At 47.9% G+C, this 12338-nt stretch overlaps 2 protein-coding genes across 7 annotated transcripts in view; both read left to right on the forward strand.

Moving 5' to 3' along the window:
* Positions 1-12338, forward strand: part of LOC146567902 (ryanodine receptor 2-like) — a 327426-nt gene that overhangs the window by 148541 nt on the left and 166547 nt on the right. For all 6 annotated transcript variants that reach the window (XM_085283596.1, XM_085283600.1, XM_085283597.1 and 3 more), the window contains exons 37-40: positions 403-497; positions 584-759; positions 1117-1769; positions 10320-10520. In XM_085283596.1, the coding sequence (XP_085139722.1) occupies positions 403-497; positions 584-759; positions 1117-1769; positions 10320-10520 (1125 nt within the window). The remainder of the gene's footprint in view (positions 1-402; positions 498-583; positions 760-1116; positions 1770-10319; positions 10521-12338) is intronic.
* Positions 3108-7183, forward strand: LOC146567903 (uncharacterized). The gene is made up of 2 exons (XM_085283470.1): positions 3108-4590; positions 5068-7183. Exons 1-2 carry the CDS (start codon positions 3138-3140, stop codon positions 7029-7031), a joined length of 3417 nt encoding a protein of 1138 aa, XP_085139596.1. The 5' UTR covers positions 3108-3137; the 3' UTR covers positions 7032-7183.

Consider the following 12338-nt stretch of genomic DNA (forward strand, 5'->3'; position numbering starts at 1 on the left):
CTTGGGGAGTCCTGTGGGAGGTGCTTAGGCTGCTGCCCTGTGACCTGGTCCCAATTAAGAGGAAGAAAATAGATGGAGGGATGGATTTTTATTGTGGGATTTAAATAAATTCATTTCCACCACCTGGCTGGGGCCTTTCTGTGTGGAGTTTGCACATTCTTCCTGAGTTTGTGTGGGTTCTCTCTGGGTACTCCAGCTTCCTTCCACAGACATGCAGTTAGTCGGGCTAGGTTAATTGGCCAGTCTAAATTGCCCGACAGGTAACGGTTTTCTGTCTCTATCTATGGTAGCTGGGATAAGCCGTTCATGGATGGATGGATAAATATCTTTTCATATAGAGTTTTCTGTAGTACTGAAAAATAATCTCAAATGTAGCGTATGTTGTGTATGACTTTTGTCCAGGTCTCAGTATCCAGAGCAAATGATCGACATGGCTGGCTGGTGCAGTGTAACAAACCTCTGCAGTTCATGTCTCTGCACATACCTGAGGAGAACAGGTACAGTCCACACAGCTAAACACACACACCTTTTCATCCTTCCTCCCGCACATTTCTCATGCAGTGTGTACCTTTCTGTTGCTCAGGTCGTTGGATATCCTGGAACTGTCAGAGCAGAAGGACTTATTAAAATTTCACTACCATACTCTCAGACTGTACTCTGCCATCTGTGCTCTGGGAAACAACCGAGTAGCTCATGCCCTCTGCTCCCACGTGGATGAGGCACAGCTCCTTTACGCTATAGAGAATAAATATATGCCAGGTAACAGACACACTGCTTATAAAGCATATTCTCATTCTCAATTTTCTATATAGTAAACCTACTTTATAGAAACTCTTGAATTTTTTTCTGAATCTATGTCTATTTCTCAGCGTTAGCCTTATAAAATACTGTTCCAATTGTCTGAGTAAAACCACAACCCTTAATCGGACAGCTGGTTAAGAATATGAATAGTGTAATTTTTTTTCATTTCATTTAATTTTTTGACCTTGGCACCTTAGATAGTCCATAAAACAATAAACATAAGAAGAATTAATATGTGCAATAGTACTGAACATGATAAAGAAGCATGTAAACGTTACAGGGCAGACGTCAAACCTGTTCTGTCTGTCCTCACAGGTCTTCTTCGTGCTGGCTACTATGACCTCCTCATCGACATCCACCTGAGCAGCTATGCTACAGCTCGCCTCATGATGAACAATGAGTACATTGTTCCCATGACCAATGACACAAAGAGCATCACTCTGTTCCCAAATGAAAAGAAGAAACATGGCCTGCCAGGCATTGGACTCAGCACCTCTTTGAGACCCAGAATGCACTTCACATCCCCAAATTTTGTTTCCAGGCCCGGACCATCGTGCTTTAACAACGGCAACAGTGGATCAGGAGATTGTTTCCAGTACAGCCCTGAATTCCCCTTAGATATACTGAAAGTTAAAACCATTGAGATGTTGACAGAGGCAGTACGGGAGGGAAGCATGCACGTACGGGACCCAGTAGGAGGAAGCACAGAGTTTCTATTTGTTCCACTCATCAAGCTGTTATATACTATGCTCATCATGGGCGTTTTCCAAAACGGAGATCTGAAGAATATCCTCCGACTGATTGAACCTTCTGTGTTCTGTGAACGACGCAATAAGCAGGATGCACTTTGCATGGAGTTGGAGGTGCTAAAGAAGGGTGAAGCCGAAGGAGGAGGAAAGGAGGGAGTGCTGAATGTCCCCAAAGAAGGACTGTTAGAGATGAAGCTGCCAGAGCCTGTAAAACTCCAGGTGACACTAAGTAGAAACTCCCAGTTTGGAAATGCATTTCTTATATAGAAATTCACTGTTGTTTACCATTTTTGTTTGCTAAGGTAAAGGTCATATTCTGTTTATATTTCAGTTGGGATTATTATAGTTATTCCAACTAGTAACTAGGACCCTCCATGTGCATGCAAGGAAATCTCGAGACCGAGGAAGACCCAAAGCGTAGAACTGAACAGGCATCAGTGACAACTGATACAACTTTCATTAACTCACATATTACCTGACCTAAGTGATTTTACAGACTGTGTAGAGGTCATGCCGAAATAGGAATCCCTACATGAAGTAGTGTGTGTAAAAGGACATTAGCTATAAGCTGATGTGATCAGCACTGAGGTCAGCTTCTCTGGCTGTGATAACAAAGCTGTAGAAAGCAACAAAGTAAAAAAAACATAGCTTATGACAAATCTTGAGACATTTTATCATAGACATCCAGGTGCCAAGATGGTGTGAGCAGTATACTGAAATTAAATCAGAATATTCAACAATCCAATGTAAGCACATGGTTCTGGTTTCTTGGAAAAACACAACACAAGTGCAAAGACAGAAGAAGAATTTCAGTTGTGCAAAAGTCTCAATCAGACATGGGAGCAAAGGTAAATATATGTTGTGCAGTTCTTTTTCTAACTTCGCTCGGTGTTTCACTATGGGAATCGCCTCGGCGTGACCAACTACGGAAGCTCCAATGACACCACGTCTGTCTATGACAGACCTGTCGAGCCGTGCTCAGGGCTCCGCCCCCTCGTACTAACACGGCCGACCAGCTCCTCCTAACTCATTCTCGCTTTCTTCCCGTGAGAAACTACTTTGAGCTCCCTCAGCGCATCCAGGCTAACTTGATTAGCTGCTTAACAGTTCTCAGGCGTCCCGTGTAGGAGTACGTCGCCGAACGCAGTTTTTCCGGTTCCAGTTTGGATCGTGCTGAGTAAGTCCTTCGAAAGAAGTGTACTTAGAGTTGCACTGTGGAACAGCAACCGCGTCAGGCGAGCTGTCCCAGCGGTTCCTGGTTTTAGTTAGCGAGGTAGCCGACGTTGTGTGACTCGGGCTAACGCCTTACGGCGAGCTGTTCGTTCAGTGTCCGGCTAGCATTAACTTGTTAGCAGGCCACGAACCACATTAGCGTCTCACTAGCATTAGCTTGTTGGTCGACCTAGGGTTCGGTTAGCATTAAGTTGCTAACGATATTGGCTAGCGGAGTGCAGCTAACGTGTCACGACGAGCTGACTCCCGCCGCGACTAGATCGGCTTTAACACCCGCTGCTAGTCCTAGCTACTTACGGGCTAACGTGTCGAGACGAGCCTGGTGTAGCCTAGTCTCACCCCTTTCCGCTTACCATGTCTACGGCTCCTACTCCCACCAAAAGGTCGGAGCCGAAGGCTAAAGAGGCTGCATCCCGCCCGTGCCCCGCATCATGCGGTGCCACCATCTCGGGCAGGGACCCTCATCCAATGTGCATCGTCTGTATGGGTGCCAAGCATGCTCAGGCTTCACTGGCGGACCCTCAGGGATGCCCACACTGTGCTTTGATGCCAGAGAAAGTCCTGGAAAGGAGGCTGAGAGTAGCAGTAACGAACAGTCAGGACCCCTGCCTGTCGGCTGCTACTGCTACGAGCGATATCCGTCATCCGCGAGCCTCCACAAGCTGGGCGGACATGATGGAAGAAGAGTCCCCGCTCATGCCCCCATCGTTCGAGGACCTCCTCGATCAAAACGTGGGCGAGCCGGGTGGCGAGGACGCGGAGGGCGATGCCGACTCCGACCTCCTCGACCTGGAGGACATGGATGAGGAACAGGAGGATGACTCTACCTTTCCTCCCCAGCAGTCCAGGCCACCGAGTGGGGCTGAAGTTGCACCCCTGGTGGACAGCAATTTGTACGAGGTCTGCAAACGGGCTGCTGCCAAGCTAGGCATCCCATGGCCAGCCGCCCAGGATGCCGAAGGGGCAGAACGCGACCTGTATGACGGCAAGAGGCTCCCACCAGCCTTGCCGCCATCAAAGCAGCTTCTGCCAGCAGTCCCAGCCTGCATGAAAGAAATGAGTCGCTATTGGTCAAGCCCTTTTAAAAGCAAGCTTCCGACCAAGGGCTGCTCTAAGCTTGAGATCCAGGGGATGGGTGAACTGGGGCTGACTGAACCCCCAGCAGTGGAGCCTTCAGTGGCGTATCACCTTCACCCTAACCGCAGGGCAGTCTCAGCTTCTTCTAGCATTTCTTTGCCCAACAAGATAGATCACCTCACGGCATCTATTTATCAAAGGACGTACAAATATGCTGCACAGTCAGTATGCTCGCTTAATGCAGTCACACTGCTATCAGCATATCAGGCAGAAATTCTGGAAGACATGGGCCGTCAGCTTGACTCGGGTTCCCCGAACCCAGCCCTCTGGGATGAAATCTGCGTGGTTAATGATCTCATTCTTCGCTCCTCCAGGGGAGCAGTCCAAGGGTGTGGTCGCGTTATGGGCCTTGCAGTCTCGGGTGAGAGAGCCTTGTGGCTAAACCTGTCAGGCCTGGGTGATGCTCAGAAGGCTGAGGTCATGGATGCAGCCTATGACCCCACCAAGGGTCTCTTTGGCCCAGCCCTGGAGAGAATGAGAGAAACAAGCACCCGCAGAAAGCAGGAGGGTGAAGCATTCAATCTCTGCTTACCCAGAAAACCTAACTCTCAGCCCCAGCAGGTGCCAAGAGCTGGCTTTGCAGCAACAGCAGCAGCTGTGAGAGGGAGACAGAGTGGGGTCAGAATGCAGAGAGGAGCAGAGAGGCCAGCAGGGTGCCCACCAGGCCAAGGTAGAGAACCGAAGACCTTGGGGCAAGCATTCCTTTGCAGCAGCTGCTGCAAAGAACAAGCCGTCACACCCCGGAGAGGGGAAAAAGAAGCGGTCAGCCTAGCACACCTGCAGCATTCTGTGTCACCCCTCTTTTCTTCCCCAAAGAGAAGGAAGGTGTTAGAAGGGGTAACCAAATCACTCCAAAGTTCAGGGTCTCCGGAAGTTTCCAGTTCACCAGGAGCACTCTCTCAGTCTCCTCCTCCAGTTCAGGGAGGACAGACTTGTGGACAAATAGCGCAGTGTCACCAAACACTTCTAAGCACTCTGTCTGTGTCACCAAGCACTGCCCAGAGTCACCAGACACTTCACTGTGGTTTGGGGGTAACAAAAGAAATAAAACGTGCATTTCTGCAGCCAGGCAGTTTGCCAAGGGCATGTCCCCCCAGTTTCAAAATAAAAGCAAAAGAAAATCACTGCAATTTTTCTTTGTTCCCAGCGGGGGGAGCTCACGCTCTTCCCGAGGGGGAGAGCCCCAACTCCTTCCGGGAGACAGGGGTGACGTCACGCTACCGCTTCTTCAGAGGCCCGCTCGCAGCGCGGCTGGAGCGGTGGCGCGCATGCGCAGTTCATCCCTGGGTCTTGTCAACCATTTCCCATGGTTACAGACTACAGTTTGCGGCAAAACCACCGAGATTCGGCGGAGTGTTAGCTTCTGTGGCCAGTCGCGATTCAGCGAATGTGCTGGAGGAGGAAATATCCTCCCTGTTACACAAACAGGCGGTCGGAGCGGTTCCGAGCGAAGAAGCTCAGCAGGGCTTTTACTCCCGCTATTTCCTCATCCCGAAAAAGGACGGAACGTCGCTCCGTCCTATTCTGGATCTGCGTGTGTTAAACAAGCATTTGAGAAAGTACACGTTCAGAATGCTCACACACAAGACGCTTTGTCGCTCAATTCACACAGGCGATTGGTTTGTTACAATCGACCTATCAGACGCATATTTTCACATCGCCATTTATCCTCCACACAGGAAATATCTCAGGTTCGCTTATCAGAGCGTAGCGTACGAGTTTCAAACTATCCCATTCGGGCTATCCTTAGCTCCGAGGGTGTTCAGCAAATGTGTGGAGGCAGCGCTGTCTCCGTTAAGGAACAGCGGCATCAGAATATTTTCTTACATAGACGATTATCTAATATGCTCACGATCGCGAGAGCAGGCGATCAAAGACTCCGAGGTGGTGGTGAATCACCTCACGGAGCTTGGGTTCACTATCAACCTGGAAAAGAGCCACTTGGAACCCGCACAGTCTACAGAGTATCTGGGACTCAGAATAGACTCCATCTCTTATCGTATCGCACTTTCAGAGCGGAGGATCGCATCCTTCACTCACTGTCTTTCCCGTTTTCAGCTGGGGAAAGTCGTGCGGTTCCGACTCTGTCTCCGCCTCCTCGGCCTCATGGCCTCGGTGATATCGGTGGTACACTTGGGGCTGCTTATGATGAGAGATTTTCAGCGGTGGGTCGCTTCTCTGCAGCTGTGCCCTCGCCGACATCTCAGTCGTGGTGTAAAAATAACGCAGCCGTGTATCGCGGCTCTCCGGCCCTGGAGGAGCCCGACAGCTCTCGCGGCGGGGGTACCGCTCGGGGCAGTATCATCCAGGGTGACGCTGACCACAGATGCATCCCTGTCAGGTTGGGGTGCAACTATGATGGGCAGAGCAGTGAATGGCGTTTGGTCACAGAGACTCACTCTGAATCACATAAATGTGCTGGAGCTCCGCGCGGTGCTCCTAGCCTTACGGCATTTTCTGCCGTATCTCCGGGGTCAACATGTTTTAGTGAAAACAGACAACTCCACTGTAGTTGCTTATATCAACCGCCAGGGCGGCACCCGTTCCCGGCAGCTACACAGGTTAGCCAGGGAAATAATTGTGTGGAGCAGCACTCGGCTCCTCTCCCTTCGGGCAACTCACGTGCCAGGAATTCTGAACAGGGGGGCGGACCTCCTGTCCAGAGGAAATCCACTGTTCGGAGAATGGAGGCTTCACCCACAGGTGGTGGAGCAGATTTGGCAGAGATACGGCCGGGCTGCCGTAGATCTCTTCGCCTCGCGAGAAAACACACAGTGCCCCCTGTTTTTCTCCCTGTCAGACGCACACGCGCCACTGGGCGTGGATGCGCTGGCCCATCCTTGGCCAAAAACTCTGCTGTATGCTTTCCCTCCCCTCAGCCTGATCTCCCCAACACTGATCAGAGTGAGGGATCAGGGGCTGTCTCTGATTTTAATAGCTCCACGGTGGCCATCCAAACACTGGATAGCAGAAATCATCCAGCTTCTGGTGGACGAGCCATGGGCACTCCCCATCCGCAGGGACCTTCTGTCTCAGGCGCGGGGGGAGATATACCATCCCCATCCAGACCAGGTTGCTCTCTGGGCCTGGCCCGTGAAAGGTGGAATTTGAAGGCAGCAGGCATGCCTCCGAAGGTTATTGAAACCATTCAGAATGCCAGAGCCTCCTCCACCCGTTCCATTTACAGCAGTAAATGGCGTGTTTTTGAAGAGTGGTGCCATGAAAAGCAGATTATCCCTTTTCAGTGTTCAGTGGTGGAGCTGTTGTGTTTTCTTCAAGACTTGCTGGACAAAAGGAAAGCTTTTTCCACTATAAAGGTCTATTTAGCAGCTATTTCAGCCTGCCACGTGGGGTTTGGTGATAAACCTGCTGGGCAGCACCCCCTTGTAGGTCACTTCATGAGAGGGGCGCGTCGAACGCTCCCAGTTTCTAGACCACTGGTCCCTTTATGGGATCTGTCAGTCGTTTTAGACGCCCTCTCCCACCACCCCTTTGAGCCTATTGGGGCAGTGGGGTTGAAGTTTCTCTCTCTTAAAACCACTCTGCTGTTGGCTCTAACCACAGCCAAGCGAGTTAGTGAATTACAGGCTCTGTCTATTCACCCCTCTTGTCTACAGTTGGCCCCGGGACTCACTAAAGCACTCCTGAGGCCTAACCCAGCCTTTGTCCCTAAAGTGTTGGAAACATCATACAGGTGCCCTACAGTAGAGCTCCTAGCTTTTCACCCCCCTCCATTCTCTTCCGAGAGGGAGCAGAGGCTGAACACTTTGTGCCCTGTCCGGGCCTTGGGGACTTATGTTGACAGAACAGCTGGATTCAGGAAGTCGGATCAGCTGTTTGTTTCCTGGGCCTTACAGCTATAAGCCTTAGCTCTGGCTTATAGCTGTAAGGGCTTGCAGGCCCCCCCGGGACTCCGAGCTCACTCCACTAGGGGTGTGGCCACATCCTGGGCGTTGTTCAGAGGTGTATCAGTCCAGGATATTTGTGCGGCAGCAAGCTGGGCTACGCCGCACACGTTTGTCCGGTTTTATCGGCTGGATGTTGCACAGTCATCCCTGGCTCAGACGGTGCTGGATTCTGGTGCCTCAGGTTCGACCTGAGATCCTGGAGTAGCACTGGAGAGTAGCTTCGGGAGCTGGCGCAATCCGGGAGTGGGCCATATCTCCCATAGTGAAACACCGAGCGAAGTTAGAAAAAGAACGTTGGGTTACTTAACGTAATCCCTGGTTCTTTGATAACAGAGTGAGGTGTTTCACCAACACTTCCCTCCTTGCTTAGGCACGGAAAGAAATCTGCTTGGAATGAGTTAGGAGGAGCTGGTCGGCCGTGTTAGTACGAGGGGGCCCTGAGCACGGCTCGACAGGTCTGTCATAGACAGACGTGGTGTCATTGGAGCTTCCGTAGTTGGTCACGCCGAGGCGATTCCCATAGTGAAACACCTCACTCTGTTATCAAAGAACCAGGGATTACGTTAAGTAACCCAACGTTATGCATCATCGAAGTACCGGAGAAATTATAATAACTTAATACATCACATACCATAAAGGCCCTTTCACATAGAATTTTTAAATAATACGGTCGTCTTTTCCAAGTCCCTGTTAGTAAATGATTTAATAATTGATCAACAGATTGATTTACTCCACTGTTACCTTCTTCTGTGTCCAGAGCAGCAACCTGAATGCTACTCCCACAGAGGTCGATTATCTTGTTAATATTTTTACATCTTCACTTAATACAACTGGATACTGTTGCTCCTCTGAAAGAGAAAACCTTAAATCAGAAGTACTTCATGCCCTGGTCATCATTTAGCCTGGAGAAATTGTTTGCTCCTTCATATTCAATCCCTCCATAAAGCTGGAATATCTTATTATTCATCACTGATTGAAGAACATAAGAACAACCCTAGGTTTGTATTCAGCACTTTAGCCAGGCTGACAAAAAGTCACAGCTCTGTTGGGCCTTTAATGTTGACTAGTAATGACGTGATGAACTTCTTCACAAATGAAATTTGAACCATTAGAGAAAAAATAAGCATCTCAAATGGACCATTATGTACAGCTACTTTCAGTGCCATTAATATTTACAGATTGATCTTTCTGACTTAAGTAATTACTTCCTCCAAACCATCTGTTATCTCAAAACTCCTTGAAAGAGTAGTTGTAAAACAGCTAACAGATCATCTGCAGAGGTTTATTTGAAGAGTTTCAGTCAGGTTTCAGAGCTCATCACAGCACAGAAACAGCTTTAGTGAAGGTTACTAATGATCTTCTTGTGGCCTCTGACAGTGGACTCATCTCTGTGCTTGTCCAATAGCATTCAGTGCTACCGATCATAACATTTTATTACAGCGATTAGAGCATGCTGCAGGTATTCAAACCACTGCACTGTTGTCGTGATCTGTGAGTGCAGATCGTGTCTTGAAGACACACGTGAATGTGGGACCAATCTTAACAAGTGATCTGTATTTTCTTAACAGATCACGTCTCTGTCAGACTGCAGGCTTACTTGGGGTTTCTAGCGTATTTAAAATCTGAATGGAAGGAAGAGGCTTCAGCTATTTGGTCCCTCTTCCGGTTCCCTGTTTGGATTTATATAGATAGAGAGACACTCTCTATATTTTTAAAATTAGGCTTAAAACTTTCCCTTTTGGTAAAGCTTATAGTTAGGGGTGGACCGGTTAACGCTAAACCACCACTTAGTTATGCTGCAAGAGCACTTATCCATGAGTTATCTTAGCTACTTTGGGCTACACTCTAGTTCTCGTGGGATGAGACATGGAGTACTTCTTAAAAAGTTCACCACTTCATCACAAGGCTGACATAAAGAGACAGAAAGCTATTTACTCTCATATTGACAGCCTAATTTAGATTGCCAGTTATCTTTAGAAGCAGATGGTAGAATGAACGAACTCCACAGAAAGTTCCCAATCAAAGAAAAAGCTGAATCCAGAACCAGAATCATGCAGTAAGACCCAGATCTTATGGCAAATTCTGAATGTTCTTGTTCCTACAGAGGCAGCTACACCAAGAATTTCTGGTGAAATTTCTGGTAAAATTCCTATCATACTTACCATAAAAAACAGAAACGAGACATTCTTTGTATCGGGCTTTAAACAAGCTTTTTAATGATGTAATGACACCAATTCATTTGTGCAGGATTTCTGCATTGACGTCATCTGTCAGTTTTGTAGGGTCATGCATGGTCTTGACTTAGGTTGAGGGTTGAAATCCTACAATGATAGATAGGGAACAGTATGATTTGGCATTTTTCACAGAATGAGAACTTTCCCCTAATATCGAAATCGCTTTAGAAAGAGATTTCCTAATGGCCACTATGTGCATTTTTTAAAATTTCTTCTTTAAACCATGTCATTTTGTTTGTGTGTGTGTGTGTGTGTAGATGTGTCATGTGCTGCAGTACCTGTGTGACTGCCAGGTGCGCCATCGTATTGAGGCAGTGGTGGCCTTCTCTGATGACTTTGTGGCTTGTCTCCAAGAAAACCAACGATTTCGTTACAATGAGGTGATGCTGGCACTCAACATGTCTGCAGCCCTTACTGCCAAGAAGACCAAAGAGTTCAGATCTCCCCCACAGGAACAGGTGGGAACACCACAGAACAACATAAAGCATAAATATAACTGTAACCATTTTCTGTAATTCAAATGGTTGCCGAGCAGAGGACTCTTGCTCAGTGAAGAGCAGTAAATAATGCGACTTACATACACATTTTATTTTAATTTGGCTTTGTATAGAAACACAGTTTTTGCAAACTGTCAGCTAATCAGCCAAGGTTGAGGGTGAACCCATAGTGAAACCTGGCCCCACCCTATCATGTGATATACTGAGGTCAGAAGGCAGTGAGTGGGCGTTAAGGCATCTGGGAAGGGATCTCAACACTGACAGCTGGTGTCATAAGCCCCGTCTCTGTTCAAAGATGGCCGTTCACAGTGGACATAGATGCTTCTTTCAGTCCTCTTTAAAACCATCTGTCTTCTCTGTCCAGCATGTGAACATTGGCATCCTCGAAAGAGTGACCTTTGACCTTTAGATGCAGATGAACAGCCAAGTCTTGTTGTGCCATGTGGTTGCTTGGTCTCTCGAATGTAGAGGTCTGGGCGTTCCTCGCTACACTGCACAGCATGCACTACGTTGTTAAGTTTGTGTTTAGGAGTTTTGTCTTTGGGATGAACCAGTTGTTGTCTGAGTGTGTGGCCGGGTCTGAAGTATACTCTTGGCTCTTTTAAAGGGATAGTATTAGCTATTGGTACAGATATGTTGACGACACCTGGTTCAAAATCAAAATCCAAAAAGTAGAATCCTTCATTGCTCACATCAACTCAGTGATTAAAAACATAAATTTCACCAGGGAAGACACAAAGGACGACTGTTTGCCTTTCCTGGACTGCGCCGTGCACATTAAGGAGAATGGAAACCTCAACATCGAAGTTTACCGGAAGCCCACACACACGGACCAGTACCTCCTCTTTGACTCCCATCACCCTCTGGAACACAAACCTGGAGTAATCAGGACCCTACACCACCGGGCAGAACATGTTCCCTCTAAGCCTGAAGGAAAAAAGAAGGAACACACACATGTAAAGGAAGCTCTTAAAACATGTGGTTATCATAATTGGGCGTTCATAAAGTCAGCAAAGATGCACAGAAAAAGAAGATCAGACACCAGCGAGAGAGGACAAGAAAGACAAACAGAAGAACTTTGCACCCCTTATTTAGCAGGTTTGTAAGAGAAACAGGAGAATTTTCTCCAAAAGTGACATCCCACTTTACTTCAGACCCAGCCACACACAGACAAAAGCTGATTTGACCCAAGTACAAAACAAACACAGACTAAGCAACATAGTGTATGCTGTGCTGTGCAGTGAGGACAGGTGACACCTCTACATCGGAGAAACCAAACAGCCACTCCAAAAATGCATGGCATAGGCCACCTCAACAGGACAAGACTTGGCTGTACATCTACACCTAAAAGATAAAGGTCAATCTTTCATGCATGCCAGCATTCACAGCTTGATCCAAGAAAACAGATGGTTTATAGGAGCAAAAGAGGACGACACCAACTGTCAGCGATCCCCCAGCAACCCCTCCCAGGTACCTCAGGCCCCCAGGCCCCACTTACATCTTGTGTCAAGTGACTTCATTAGGTCATATGATAAGGTAAGGCAAGGTCTCACAATGGTTTCAGCCAAAGCCTCTGGTGATAGTGATCCACAACTTTTTTCCACATGTGATGATTCACATGTTGGAGTGAAACCACTGGGAGGCGTTGCCCCACGCCACTGTCCCACTGGGTTTAAATATTACCATTTTAAAAACCTGGGACTCTCTTGGTTTTAGAACTGAAGAAGCCTCTTGTACGAGAGGTGAAATGTTTTCAAAAGTTTTATAGTCCAGTCATCT

Source organism: Mchenga conophoros, linkage group LG8 (genome assembly GCF_057382185.1).
Source record: "Mchenga conophoros isolate Kocher_MC1m ecotype Shallow Benthic linkage group LG8, M_conophoros_male_GT1.1, whole genome shotgun sequence".
In the NCBI taxonomy this organism is placed as follows: Eukaryota; Metazoa; Chordata; class Actinopteri; order Cichliformes; family Cichlidae; genus Mchenga; species Mchenga conophoros.